Raw genomic sequence first — 15857 nt, forward strand, 5'->3', positions numbered from 1 at the left:
TTCATCTTCTACAGAAATTGTCAATGTTCCGCCTGTGTAAATCGAAAAGCTCACGATTACCTCCTGCGCACCACCACACAGAGGCGATTTCCATGGAGCAGCCATCTTAAAGACACTTGCTCCGATCTCAACTTGGTCACCACAATAAGGAGATACATAACCAGTTCTCGTATTTGTTGCACAAATCGACCTGAGGTAAGCTTAGTTTCTCCTCTTCTTAGGTCTAATCTCGGTGGGTTGAATCCCACAAATGAAATTGATACCACCACCTGAGTTTAGATCCACAAAAAGGATTACTAACTTTATTTTGTCGAGGTTGTCCATGAATTTGACTCTGTTCACCGTCCATCCAATAGCCAATGAACTAGTACTTGTAGACGTTTATTAATCAGAGCATGTGTAAATCTTAACTTTATTGTGAATAACAATAAAGTAATAGATTTAGAAGAATATTTTTGCCTCACCTGTCCTAGTTTTATATCATATGCAACACCTCAAACTCTCATCAGGTGCATGATATTTTAACCAATCGAATATAATTCAGACAAAAGTGAGATAAAAAGCATCTTGTTTAATCTAAATTATGAAATCACTGTAATAGGTTACACTAGATATATCAGAAATTCTTATTCACAAATAAGGATTACCATGCTTATTGTATATATGATCTTTCAATTTGCACTTTCTTAACTTTGTTAATCTTGTATTTTCCTCCTTATGTATGTTGTACCATATTTGTCTAGATTGAGTAACTTCTTTCCTGCACTAGGAATTTCCTGAAAGTTCTGAATTTGAAAATCACCTGCAAAAGAGAAAACTAGATTAGCAAAAAAATCAGCCAAAGTATTTCCTTCCCTAAAGGAAGGCTTTACTCTTGCTGAGATATCACTTCTCAATCTCCTGATTATGCTAACTTCCAATGCGACATTCCATGGCACTTCCCACTCCCCCTCTAGAATATGCACCATAGCTAAAGAGTCTGTCTCAATAATAATATTATCAATTCCATGTTCAATACAGAAACTGAGACTCTCCCTTATAGCTCTAGCTTCATCTACTATATTAGTAGTATCTTGAATTATGTAACCTTTAGCAACCACCAGATTACCACTATGATCCCTGATACAAAAAGCTACTGAGCTAGGACCAGGATTCCCTTTAGATTCTCCATCAGTGTTGCACTTCAGTAAATTAGGAGGAGAAGGCTCACATCTAACAATTCTAAAAGAAATGTTATGCATGTGATGTTCCAATTCTGAAAGAATAAGATGCCAAGAGCTGCTGCCACAGTTCACTCTAAATCTGGAATGAATGAACTTAATAATTGTATCATTAATATCCCACATTACTCTAAATTCTAAACAGGTCCCTCCATGAATAATAATATTCCTTCTCTTCCACAGAAACCAAAGAAAATGATAGGAATAGCCTTGCAAACCACCTTCACTCTATGGTTTCCTTCTACAGCACTTCACAACCTTATGAATTGCTTCAAATTTAGCATAGGGTCCATAATTCCAGTAGCACTGCTGAAATAGTTCCAAATTCTGGTAGCAAATTCTTCTGTTAGAAATAGGTGATCAATGGTCTCTTCTTCTGGAATTATACAACACCTACAGTCCCAAGAATAATCAGGATTCCATCTATGCATTAGAGAAGCAACGGGGATCTTTCCAAATCATATTCTCCAAGCAAGGAATGAAATTTTGAAAGGCAACCCTTTTATCCACACATTTACCATGTCTTCATTCCTCTCGTTTTTGTATCTCAGTAATTCCCAAACAGATTTAACAAAGAACTTGCCACTATTTGTTTTAGTCCACCAAGCTTTGTCACTTTGATTACTGAGATATATTGGGTGCATATTAGAATGGATATGCTCTACAACATACTTAGGGACAAAATCTCTCATTGCCGGATAGTCCCATCCTTCCTCAGTTAGAAATTTACAAACGTCTTTCATGGTGTGACAAGTTTGCTCCTCAGAAACATGTAGGTACAAGGGTCCCAGATTAAACCAGTTATCATACCAAATAGTAGAAGTGCCTCCTCTAGGTTCCCACCACATATGTTGTTATAGTATCTCCTTATTCTCAAGCATATGTTTCCAAATTTGGGAACCTTCTTTCCATTGAACATGGGTAGGAATTTGTTTATTACAATACTTGGTCCACATAAAATTGGACCACAAAGTACCTTGAGTTCTGAAATTCCACCATAACTTTGCATACATAGCCCTGGATACATCAAACATAGATCTAAATCCCAATCCCCTTTAATGTTTAGGAAGACACACATTCACCCATTTAGACCAATGTTTATTTCTTCCATCTTTCTTATTACTCTAATAGAATTTTGCAAAAATTCTATGATTAATCTCATTAATAACACATTTTGGGGGGGAGAGGGGGGGGGGGGTAATAGCAAAAAGAACATAGATAGGGATTCTTTGAAGAACACTATTAAGAAGAACTTCCTTACCCCCATATGAAAGCATTTTCACTTTCCAGCTTTGCAACCTACCTTTAATCTTATTAAATAATTCTACATAGTGCTCTTTTCTCTTTCTAGAATGTGTAATAGGGCATCCTAGATATTTCATAGGAAATTGCCTCTTACCATCCCAGTATATTTTGGTGTACATAGTAAGAACTCTTTTTCTTATTGATCATCTGGCCTGATTGCTTCTCATACTCCTGCAGAATAGACATAATTTTCTCCATAGAATATCTATTTGAAGAGGATAAATAATGGTATCATCAGCAAAAGCTAGATGATTGAGATTACCACTCCATTTAGGCATCTCATAGCCAACAAAGTGAGGGTCTTCAAATAGAGTATTGAGAGCTCTAGAAAAAACCTCTGCTAAAATGATGAATAATGCTAGAGATAAAGGATCTCCTTGTTTAACTCCTCTAGTCGAATGAAAAAACCCATAAGATTGACCATTAAGAAGCACTGAATAGTAATTGTTTGCTAGCAATCTCCAAATCAAATCTACCACTCTATTAGAAAATAACATTTTCATTAGTACTTTCATAAGAAAGAACCAAGACACCCTATCATAGGCCTTAGACATATTTAGCTTTATAATCACATTATAGGCTTTCCCCTCTTACTAATATTTGAAGTAATCTCCTGAGCCAATAAAACATTCTCAATGATACTTCTTGTCACTCCCCGAGCCTACACCCTGGACGTGGCCGGCACTCGAGAAGACGAGAACCATTGCTGGCCCCAAGTGAACTCTTGTCCTGGCTTACTTACTCAGCAGAAGACTTAACTCAACAAAGATAAATATATGTAATAAACTGGAATATTATAAAGGAACATTCAACTGGCCATTAAGGCAAACTCAAGTCTCAACATAAGATAATGACAATGAAAAGACTAAAGAACTAACATCTGACTGTCTATGAAGCCTCTAAAATAACTGAGATGGATGTCAGGAAAACACCCCCGATCATCCTAACAAATGAAATACTAAAATCAGATGATAACAAAGGAGCCCTCCAGAAAGCAAGGAGGCTCACCAACTGACTCTGAGTGCTCAACTGGATCAATGAGGCGCTGGATGCTGACCCTAGTTACTTGCGTCTGCATCATAATAAGATACAAACCAATTGGCATCAGTATATTGAATGTACGAGTATGTGAGTTAGAATGTTAAACATAACTTAAGCTTGAAAAGAATCTGGAAGGAACACTTACCTTGGCTTTACTCAACTCCTGAACAACTTAACTCAATATAAAGCAATAAAACACATGCAATATATATAAAGCTTGTAAAACAGTAGAAAACAACTTAGTTTGTTAAAGAAATGCAATAACAAACTCAACTTTACTTATATAAGAAGGTAATATAGTTTCTGTGGGAAATTCGCTAACTGACAACCACCACTATGAGCTTAAGTGGTAATACAACGTCTTGCCCAAGCTGCCAGAACTGTCCTATACTTTGTCGTCATATAGAACGCTTAACTAAGTTGATTCACTAGTCTATGCTAAAAGCATCTTAAGGAGTCATCTAAAAGGTATGATCCTTTACTACCCATGATGGCTACATGATTTATGGAGACTTGAGTTAATATGAACTCGCATCCCCAGATCGGTGCTCAATACTACTCCCAAAATATACTTGGCTCATATTTTTTTAAAACAAACTTATTTCTTTGGTTTGAGATAATTACTCAAAACTTAGCTTAAAAGCTCTCTTGGAATCGATGTTCCGTTTCTTGTTCAAATGTGAAAACATTTTTAAACTCTTTGGGAATACAAAGTCCCCTTATACTTCTTTGAAGAACTGAACTTCAATCTTTACTTTTTACTCAACTCAAAACTCAAGTCTTAAAACAAAGTTAAATCATTTGTAAATGACTTTTGGAAGATTCTCTTAATTTCTCTTGACTTGACTCTTAACTTCTCTTGACTTGACTCTTAACTTTCCTTGAATTGAATTATGGATTCAAGGATTGTGATTTGTGATAGGAAAGATCTCATGATGTTTAAGAATGATTTTAGATAGCTAAACATGAGAAATGATCAAGAAATCACTGTCTGAAAGCTGGTCCGCGACGCAGAGATGTATTTAAATTGGTCGCGAAAATACTTTTTGAGGCAGAATGGTCTGTGACCGCTCCGCTCCGCGAAATGATTTTTCCCAAATTTGGGGAGCAGGTCCGCGACGTGGAGCCAATGCCCAGATTTGCCCGACTAATTTTCTTCTTCGTTTTCCAGCCCCAATTCGCCTAGATTCAGATCTTTTTCTCCATATCTCTCTAGATTCAGGTACCCACAACATATACACAAGAATCTAACTTGAAACAACTCTACTAATCGATCTTAAACTCTCAACAACTCCTCAATCACACCCCAAATTCAAGAACGAAAGTAAATTCAAGAACACACATCAAGAACATTCAAACTTTCAACTTTTAGGACGAATTCATGCTGAATTAATTATGTTTGGCGCGTGGGTGAACGAACCCAATGCAGTGTGAACTCACATACCTCGTAGGGATCAACCCTTGACGAAATCCACAAGCGATGCTTGAAGATCTTGACGATTCTTGCTCCTTTTTTTCTCCTTTGTCCTCTTCTCTTATTTTTTTCTCTTCAAAACCCTAACTCTTTCGTGAAAGGCATAAATTGACCAAGTTCAGTTTTGACCCTTAATTAGTTCACTATAACGAATTAAAATAATAGGGTATGGAAAAGACCAAAACACCATTTAAAAATCCGGGTTGGACATTTCCTTATTTGAACAACCCAACTTCCAATGGGCATAACTCACTCATACAAACTCGGAATCGTGTAAACTCGGCGGCGTTGGAAAGATTATTCCAAGATATTTCTTATGATATCTGGAAACACACCTAGATCATCCTGAGCTAGAAGTTATGGTCATTAGAAGTTGACCAAAAACTCAACTTTAACATACTTAACAAATTTCCAGATTTTTATATTCTTTCCAAAAATGACAATTTCCAATTTTAAACTTCTTTCTAGTTACAGGGTGTTACAATAGATCCCCCTTGGGAACATTCGTTCTCGAATGAGATTACTCTTACTAGGCTAAGGGTGTAACATTTATCATTCAGCTCAAACACCCAAGAAGCAATGCAATTACAACATGCTAATCTTATAAATAAAAGCCAAGAAAAGTATTAGTACCTTAATTTGGAACTTCTCGGATTCAAAGAGATGTGGTTATCTCTTCTTCATATCTTCCTTAGCTTCCCAAGTAGCTTCCTCAACAAACTGGTTCCTCCAAAGAACTTTGACTGATGCTACTTCCTTAGTCCTCAACTTGCGAACTTGGCAATCTAAAATCTGAACCGAAATCTCGTCATAAGATAAGCTATCCTTGATGCTAATATCTTCAGTTGGTATGATCAATGAATTATTAGCCATGCACTTCTTCAACATGGAGACATGAAAGACCGGATGAACCGCGGCTAACTCTTGTGGTAGCTCCAACTCATAAGCTACATTACCTACCCTTTTCGATATTCTGTAAGGGCTAATATACCGGGGACTAAGCTTCCCCTTCTTACCAAATCTCATAACACCTTTCATGGGTGAAACCTTCAAGTACACTCAATCATCTACTTCAAACTCTAACTCCCTTCTCCTAACATCAATGTAGGATTTCTGACGACTCTGCACTGTTTTCAACCTCTTTTGAATCACTTTCACCTTCTCCATAGCTTGATGAACTAAATCTGGTCCTATCAACCTTGCTTCACCAACTTCAAACCATCCAATAGGAGATCAGCATCTTCTCACATAAAGAGCTTCATAAGGAGCCATTTGGATGCTAGAGTGGTAACTATTGTTGTAAGCAAACTTAATAAGAGGTAGGTGATCATCCCAATTACCTTTGAAATCAATCACACAAGCCCTCAATATATCCTCTAAGGTCTGAATAGTGCGCTCTGCTTGACCATCTGTCTGAGGATGAAAAGCAGTACTCAAGTTCACCTTTGAACCCAAGCCTTTCTGGAATGACTTCCAAAACTGTGTAGTAAATTGTGTACCCCTATCTGATAAAATCGAAACATGGACTCCATGAAGTCTTACCACCTCCTGAATATATAACTTGGCATAATCTTCTGCTGAATAGGTAGTCTTTTGCCTGCGAGACCTTGGTAAACCTGTGATGAAATCCATATTGATTATCTCCCACTTCCATTCCGGAAGTTCTATATTCTGAGCCAAACCACCGGGATTTTGATGCTCCACTTAAAATTGTTGGTAATTCGGACACTTAGCAACAAACTCTGCAATGTCCTTCTTCATGCTACTCCACCAATAAACTTCTTTCAAACCACGATACATCTTTATGGAACCTGGATGAATGGAATATTTGGAGCTATTAGCTTCCTCTATGATCCTCTCTTGGAGTCCATCCACTATTGGTACACACAATCTACCTTGATATCTCAAAACGCTATCTCCCCCTTGTTCAAAAAGCTATTACTTTTGCTTATGAACATTTGCCTTCAATTCAAGCAATATTGGGTCTTGGTCTTGCTTTTCTTTCACTTTTGACACTAATGATGATTCAGCCCCATTCATCACCACTACTCCTCTGTTTGTGGAATCCATTAGTCGGACTCCTAAGCGTGCAAGTCTATGCACATTTTTCGCTAACTCTCTCTTTTCTTCCTTAACATGGGCGGTACTACCCATAAACAACCTGCTTAAAACATCAACAACCATATTTGCCTTACCTGGGTGGTAAAGAATACTCATGTCATAATCCTTGAGTAATTCTAACCACCTTTTTTGTCTGAGATTAAGTTCTTTCTAAGTAAACACATACTGAAGACTCTTATGATTGGTGAACACATCCACATGCACACCATACAAATAATGACACCATATCTTCAAAGCAAATACTACGACAGCTAACTCTAAGTCATGGGTTGGGTAATTCTTCTCATGAACTTTCACCTGTCTGGAGCCATCAGCTATAACCTTGCCATTCTGCATTAACACACAACCCAAACCAACTCTGGACGCATCACAATAGACAAAAAAGCCTTGCGTACCTTCTGGTAATGTCAAAATTAGGCCAGACGTCAACTTCTTTTTTAATTCCTGAAAGCTTTTCTCACAAGCTTCAGACCATTGAAATTTCACAATTTTCTGAGTAAACTTGGTCAAAGGAGACGAAATAGATGAGACCCCTCTACGAACCTTCTATAATAGCCAGCTAAACCCAAAAAACTCCTAATATCAGTTGTAGATGTGGGTTTAGGCCAATTCTGTATTGCCTCAATTTTTTGAGCATCAACTTTAATTCCCTCTCTAGACACAATGTGGCCTAAGAACGCCACAGACTCAAGCCAAAACTCACACTTAGATAACTTGGCATAAAACTCTTTATCTTTTAAAGTCTAGAGAACTATCTGAGATGGCTAGCATGATCTTCCTCATTCGTCAAATAGATTAGTATGTCGTCAATGAACACGATAACAAACATATCTAACTAAGGCTTGAATACTCTATTCATAAGGTCCATGAACGCTATAGGAGCATTGGTCAGACCGAACGACATGACCAGAAACTCATAGTTACCATAACGGGTCCTGAATGCTGTCTTTGGAATATCACATTCCCTTACTCTTAACTGATGGTAGCCAGATCTGAAGTCTATCTTAGAGAAATAGGTGGCACCTTGAAGTTGATCGACAAGATCATCAATTCTCGGAAGAGGATATTTATTCTTGATGGTAACCTTGTTCAACTGACGGTAATCTATACACATCATAAGGGAACCATCCTTCTTCCTCACAAACAAAACCAGAGCGCCCCAAGGTGAGACACTTGGTCGGATAAAGCCCTTATCAAGGAGGTCTTTCAACTGTTCTTTAAGCTCTTTCAACTCTGTTGGAGCCATTCTATATGGCGGAATAGATATATGATGAGTGTTTGGAAGAACATCTATACTGAAGTCTATCTCTCTCTCAGGAGGGACTCCGGAAAGATCATCTGGAAAGACTTTGGGAAACTCTCTTACTATTGAAACTGACTGAATAGGAGGTATCTCAACACTAGAGTCATTAATTCAGACTAACTAATAAATACAACCCTTGGAAACTAACTTTCTTGCTTTAAAGTACGAAATAAAACGACCCTTATGTCACGCCCCAAACTAGATAAGGCGTGACTGGCACTCGACACCTTAAGCAATTGAGTTAGCCACATAAACATACCAACTGACTCAACTGAGGGCTTAGAAGGTCGGGCAGCATAACATCTAAAATACTATGGCTGGACCCTTAAGGTCATAACCTGAATATCGGTAAGTCATGTAGACGACAAGCCAAAGATAATAAGGTACTAGCTAGCCGACAAGGCTACAATGAAGATATACACACATACATACATATCTATACATGCCAAGCCTATGTGGCTGGAAACTGGAAGCTGCAGAAAGAAACCCAAAATATTGTGTCCACAATAGCCTCTATGAGTGACATAAGCACTGGTCAGGACAAGGCCCCAATTATACCCAAACTGTACAATAAAAGTAACACCCTATGAAAGCTTCAGGAAGAAGTGGAGCTTACCAACTCACAGCTGAACCCCGAATCCTAGTGGAGGGGTCAATCAGAAAACCTACCTGGACCTACACGCACGAAACAAAAATGCGTCCCCAGGCAACGGGACATCAGTACGAATAAAAATGTACTGGTATGTAAGGCAGAAAATAGAATAATAAATAGTTGTTGTGAAAGGGTAATAAAGATACCACTTGAAATAGAAACTCTGATAGCCTCCATGGCTGACATCCTACCTTATATAAATTTAATATGCATGGTATGCTCGCATATTCGTATGTCGTGAATACATATATATAGATGCAAATGCATGTCATACCCAACCAAGTGCTAGCAATGGTGGTGCCTTCCGGTAGCGAACCGGCATCATATTCGCCAACTTGTGGCCATCTGTGTCTCATACGTAGAACTATAGGCAATAGGCCCCATACCTTCCGATTATAGCTCGGAAGTAGAATGCATAGCATACAATGTCATGGATTCGTAATGCATTTGTTACCTAAATCATGTTGCCAATCTTGGCTCGTTGGTACTCTTGTCCTCGTAATCACTTTCGTATCACATGTAAATATCTCGTAGAACCTCATATACTTGTAGATTAAACTGGAACACTTAACTTGGATTTAGAAAGGCAACTTAAACTTGAGGATGTTCATAAAGAGCTTAAAATTCTTCACTTAGTAACTATATATGTTTCCTTAGTAGTTTGTAAAAGAAAGTATTTCAGAAAAAACCGTACTTTAGTAGTTTAAACATACAATTTACGTTTAACAGTTTTGGAGATCGACATTTTATTGTAAAGTTTTCAAAAAAAATATAAATTAGCGAGGAAGGAGGACTGATTTCATATTGATATTGTTCATCCCTAATCTTTTTAAGTTACTAGACCTAAAAAAGAATAATAATTTGTACACATGGACCTATAGTCAAGAGAATCAACAAAATGACATAAAGACGCATAAATCTAACCGAACGAGTGGAATAGCAACATAATGGAGTCACAAAAATATGCCAGATGCAATCTCAATGCCTTTCACAAAAGGCCTTTCTAGCAATAGAGTAGTAAAACAATATTTGACAATTTAGGATTCAAAAATTCGTGCTCAAAGGAAGCATAGTGCTTAGCCTTAACATACCTCGATTTTGGGTCTTGTTGTATCAATATGGATTGTACCCCCTTCCTTACAGCATGTAGTCTACAGAAAACCATGTCACACAACCATTAGCACGTCAGGGTCAAAGTAGCAATTTAGAGCTCACTTGCAGAGTGATTAGCTCGCCAGACCATTTTTAAATGTATGTTTCATTACCTTCTCTTCTCAAAATTACAACCTCAAATTACTGACATAACATACATTTTTGCAGCAGCTATTAACAAGTGGAGGCCTACGCAATAGTCAACAACAACCAAATAGAGTATGCCTGCACAACAATTAAAACTCGGCGTATCGCCACACCCCTCTTTTCCAACCCAAAATAACCATAACCAAATCCTAACCACGAGTGTTCAAACCATTAAAGCCATAAAAAAGATGTATAATACAGTTCTATAATTGTTCAATATAACCATAATAACTTGAACTCGCCGCTTCCAATCATCATCCTATACGTTCGTCCAATAATTACATTTGGAGTCATGTCTTTCTCTTCATATGCAATAAGAGCTTAAAAGGACAAAACCTAAACTTAAACTTGATGGAGCTTGTAGTACATTAACATGTCTTGTCAATAACAAACAGTCTCCTTAAACGCAAGACGTTGAACCAAGAAGAAACAATTTGAAAATTGCAATGCAATAATAGAACCAATGTTACACTAATTTATGTTACAATTAAATATCCATCTATACTTCTTCTTCTTTTCCAGACTCATATCAACAAGAACCACACACATACCAAGCATTTCCAAAAAAATTCCAGCAACAACAATATCAGAAAATACTTCAAAACAGCCCAACATCACGTAACTATCCAAATACGATTTTTCCAGCCGCCTATTCGTGTTCTTGCTTATATAGCATAGCTATAACTTGGACTCACTCAATAAAATGAAGGGTGAGAATTATTACCTCCAAACAGCAGCAACACCACATAAAAAACGAGACTCCTTCACCATGAAGAATCCTTCAAATCACAACCAACGAGGAGGAAAGAAATAACACAATCTCTATGGACGTTCCGAGGGTGAAACCACATTGAAATCTTGTAGATCTTTTCTTGAATGATAGGTGAACCTTTAGAGAGGATTTAGGACTATTTTATTCTTATTTTGGTCGAAAATAATGAGATAAAATGAAGGGAAATCTGATCTTATAAAGCTAAACCGACATATGGCTAGGGGCCACCTTCACGTGCCTGCTTGTGCAGTCTCACTAAAATCTAAATATCTCTTAATTCTGAAGTCATATGGACAAATGATTTAGTGCGTTGGAAAGTAGACTCGTAGACCTTCGATTTCATATATTGGGGTTCTTCTAAAGCTTTATAGATTGGGAGAAAAGCTCCGAGATATTTAACCCAATTTTTAGAAAATTTATCAAAGAAACTTACTCTAACTTTTTCCAATTTTTTATTTCTCAACTTGCTTGACTTCAAATCTTAACTTACGATCATTGGGAGACTATATCACCTTATAAAACATCCTTATTAGCATATAAGACACTCTTTGTCTTATCCCCAAAGGTACCGGTTAACTTAAGCGTTCTGAACGGGCAGAGTGTTAGAATAGACATTCTTTAACTCGAACTTGTTTAAGGGCATCCTTGACCCATAACGTTAGTCTAATTCTTTGATTTTTTTTACCTCCCCTTGCAACCTTATTCTCCAGAAATGATACACCAAGTCATATAATCGTCATACACTCGTTCAATGATACACATATTATGCGAAAGAACCACGGGGTCTCACATTCTCCCCTCCTTAAGAACATTCGTCCGCGAATGGATTCGAACAATATCTTAGTTGTATTCTTTGCTGCTACTGTGCTATTTGCAAGGCTATATTTGTTATGTCCACAAATCTTAAATCCAGTTCAAAAATCTAATTACAAGGCTTCGTATATCTAGCTTGCGACAATCCATATAAACTACATTTTTGAGGTATTTAAAATCCAATTAAGTTTGTGTACAAGAATAATTGTCAATTATTGAAACGCAACTCAGCTCAAGTCGTCAATAGTTGGGGGTACTTCTTCCTTATTTCCTCCTCGACTTCTCAAGTTATTTCCTCAACGTTTTTATTCCACCACATCACTTCCATAGAAACCACTTCTTCAGTCCAAATCTTTCTTACATGCCAATCCAACATAGATACTAACACCTCAGCATACAACAAGTCTGTAGAGACAAGAATATCCACAATGGGCATAATTCAAAGCATTTTCGATGCACTTCTATAAACTAGGTACATGGAACACCGGATGAACTGCTTTACATTCTGAAGGAAAATCAATCTCGTAAGCCACCCTACCAATCCTTCGAATAATATTATATGGCCCTACATTCCTTAAACTCAGCTTTCCCTGAATTACTTTTCCACTCTAAGATTAGCTCATTAGGAATTTGAAACTTGACAACTCAAGTTCTACAATCTATTGACGCATAACAGGCATGAAGCCAGTCCATATTGAGAATGACATCAAAATCTACCATGTCTAACTCAATTAAATCAGCCATGGTGTCTTTGTGATTGATGGAAATGATACAATCACGATATACTCGCTCAACTAAAATAGATTCCCCAACAGGTGTAGAAATACAAAAGGATTCACAGTGTTTCTCAGGAATAACATCAAATTTATTTGCAACATAAGGGGTTACAAAAGATAAACTTGCTCCTGGGTCTAGCAAAGCATAAACATCAGAAGTAAAGACTTTGATCATACCAGTGACAACATCTGGAGAATTCTCTTGCTCATGACGACTAGTGATAGCATAGAGCCGGTTTGCTCCTCTGCCAGTACCGAAAGTAGCTCCTCTAGGTGTAGCCCTGTATGGTAGAGCAACAGATGAAGATTGGGCTCTATTGCCCTGATTCCCACTACCTTGCATGTTCTTAGGGCACTCTTTCATAAAGTGACCCTCTTGTCCACACTTAAAACAGCCTGACTGGCCATCACGACACTTACCTAGGTGGGTTCTACCACACCTAGCACATGCAGGAGCCCAATTACCTCCTTGTGCCACACTACCTTGAGACTGTGCAGGTCTAGCTCTGAAGTTCTGCGAATTCTGACCATTACACTCACCTTTGTTTCTGGGTGCAGGTGCACTAGCAGATGATGGAGCTGGTCCTTTTTGCTTTTGCTGAAAGGATGAACGGTTCACATTACTTTTCTGTTGTCCGGGCTCATTCCTTGTCTTAGCCTTCTTGTTTCTAAACTCCTCCCTATCCCTCAGCTTCTCTTCCTCAACCAGCTGCACATAGACCATCAACGTTGATATATCCATGTCCCCAATTAACATCGTTGCCCTGCCCTCCATGCTTGATAGACGGGACAACCCAGTAACAAACAGACTCATTCTACTCCTCAAATCTGTAACCATCTCCGGAGCATAACAAGATAGTTGGGTGAACTTCAACCCATACTCATGAACACTCGAGGAATCCTGCTTAAGGGTAAAAAATTCTCGTACCTTAGCCTCTTTCAGTTCTCGGGGAAAGAAACGCCCTAAGAAGGCCTCCTCAAAACATGCCCAACTCACAGGTGGTGCATCCTCAGCTCTACCTTCTTTCCACGGGTCGAACCAACTCCTAGAAACATTCTTCAGTTGATATGCAGCTAGTTCAACTCTCCCAATATCAGCAATATGCATAACCTCAAATACCGTTTTCAGTTCCTCAACAAAACTCTCTAGATCCTCAGTAGTGCTTGAACCCATGAAACTTGGAGGATTCATCCTCAAGAACTTTCGGATCCTCGAAGTATTAGTCACTTCATGTCTAGCTCCTCTTTGTGGCCTAGCTTGGTTGGTCACAACTTGGCTTAACATCCGGATATTAACGATATCTGTAGGTTGCTAACTGCAGTAACTTCTAGTATATGTTTTATTTACCTCTTGTTACTAGTTTGAATAAGTCTCCTACTATGTGGAGCACATTTAGGAGTAGTTATAGTTCCTATTATCTAGCATTAGTTAGTTGTAGATCATGTTTAGGTGGTGGCCTGCACTTTAGCATTAGTTGGTTGAAGATTATGTATATAATAGCTTGCTGCTAGACTTAATGAAATTATCTTTTGACCTTCTCATCTTAATCTTTATATGGTATCAGAGCATTATAAGCTCCACCGAGTTAGATCCATCTATTTCTTTTAAAGCTTGCTCATATATGGCTCCAGTTACTGATGCTTTCCAGGTTAAAAAGTTGAGGTTACCTTGTAACTTAAGAGGTAACTGAGCAACAGGGTTAAATTGCACCACATGAGTGGTGGCAGAAACTGTAGGACTGCTGGCAGCAGTAGATTCATACAAACACAACAATCACTCCCAGCCCCTAGCGCCACCACTCCCCCACCCCTGACATCCAGTGATCCCTCTCTTGCCATACCTGTTGCCTCGATTCCCCCACCACCCTTAAACCGAATTATAACTCGGTCTCAATAATATCTCCAAGCCAAAGAGAAAACTCTCTTTTCTAACCCATTTGATTCCTACACCTGTAACTTTCAAACAGGCTGATAAACATGAAGAGTGGAGGCAAGCAATGCAAGAAGAGTATGATGCCTTAATCAAAAATCAAACTTGGGAACTCGTAACGCGAGACCTGTCCAATAATGTGATGGATTGCAAATGGTTGTATCGGATCAAGCGAAAAGCAAGTGGCTCTATAGACCGTTTCAAAGCTCGTCTAGTTGCAAAAGGGCTCACGCAGCGCCCTGGTTTGGATTTTCATGAGACATTCAGTCCCATTGTCAAACCAACAACGGTCAGGTTGGTTCTATCTATCGCTGTGCAACACAATTGGCCAATCCATCAACTTGATGTCAATAATGCTTTCCTTCAAGGAGAATTGGACGAAGAAGTGTTTATGTCTCAACCCCAAGGATTTATCAATCCCCAATTCCCGACTCATGTTTGCAAGCTGAAAAAGGCTATTTATAGCCTCAAACAAGCCCCTCGGGCTTGGTATAATTCTCTGCATGAACATCTGCTGAAAATGGGGTTTGTCAGAACAAAATCTGACACCTCTCTATTTGTATGGAAGCATATGGCTGTAACTATTTGCGTTCTTGTCTATGTTGACGACATCATAATCACTGGCCACCATCCAAAAGTGATCAAATTTTTCATCAGTTCCTTGGCAACTAGATTTTCGTTGAAAGATCTTGGCTATTTGAACTACTTCTTGGGTGTTGATGTTAAGCACATACCAGATGGTCTCATTCTTTCTCAATCAAAATATATTCTGGATATTCTTTTCGAACTGGATATGGAAAATTGCAAAGGTGTTTCTACCCCCATGTGTTCCACTGTACCACTCCGAGTGGCTGACGGTTCGCCACATACTGATGCCACTCGCTACCGGCGTACCCTTGGCAAATTGCAGTATTTGTCCCTCACACGGCCTGACATCTCTTATGCCGTCAATAAATTGTCTCAATTTATGCATGTCCCGACTGATGAACATTGGAAAGCGGTTAAAAGAGTGCTACGGTATCTCAAAGAAACTTCAAGTTCAGGACTTCGCATCATTCGCAGCTCTGACTCCAATTTGTTTATGTATGCTGATGCGGATTGGGCTGGCGATCCAAATGACAGAATCTCTACATCAGGTTACATTCTTTTCT

General features: G+C 38.4%; 2 protein-coding genes across 4 annotated transcripts in view; one reads left to right on the plus strand and one right to left on the minus strand.

The window, feature by feature from the left end:
- LOC125816838 (chromatin remodeling protein EBS-like) overlaps window positions 1–15857 on the plus strand; it is a 950056-nt gene that overhangs the window by 868666 nt on the left and 65533 nt on the right. The gene's annotated exons all lie outside the window — the stretch shown is intronic.
- LOC125817186 (uncharacterized) lies at window positions 696–13950 on the minus strand. Its single transcript, XM_049496735.1, has 6 exons — window positions 13774–13950; window positions 13317–13374; window positions 11140–11194; window positions 2620–2730; window positions 1479–1613; window positions 696–1302 (listed from the first exon to the last, which is right to left on the minus strand). The coding sequence occupies exons 1-6, from the start codon at window positions 13948–13950 to the stop codon at window positions 696–698; spliced, it is 1143 nt and encodes a 380-aa protein (XP_049352692.1).

This window comes from Solanum verrucosum, unplaced genomic scaffold (genome assembly GCF_900185275.1).
Source record: "Solanum verrucosum unplaced genomic scaffold, falcon-dt-bn FXZP01000084.1, whole genome shotgun sequence".
Classification (NCBI taxonomy): Eukaryota; Viridiplantae; Streptophyta; class Magnoliopsida; order Solanales; family Solanaceae; genus Solanum; species Solanum verrucosum.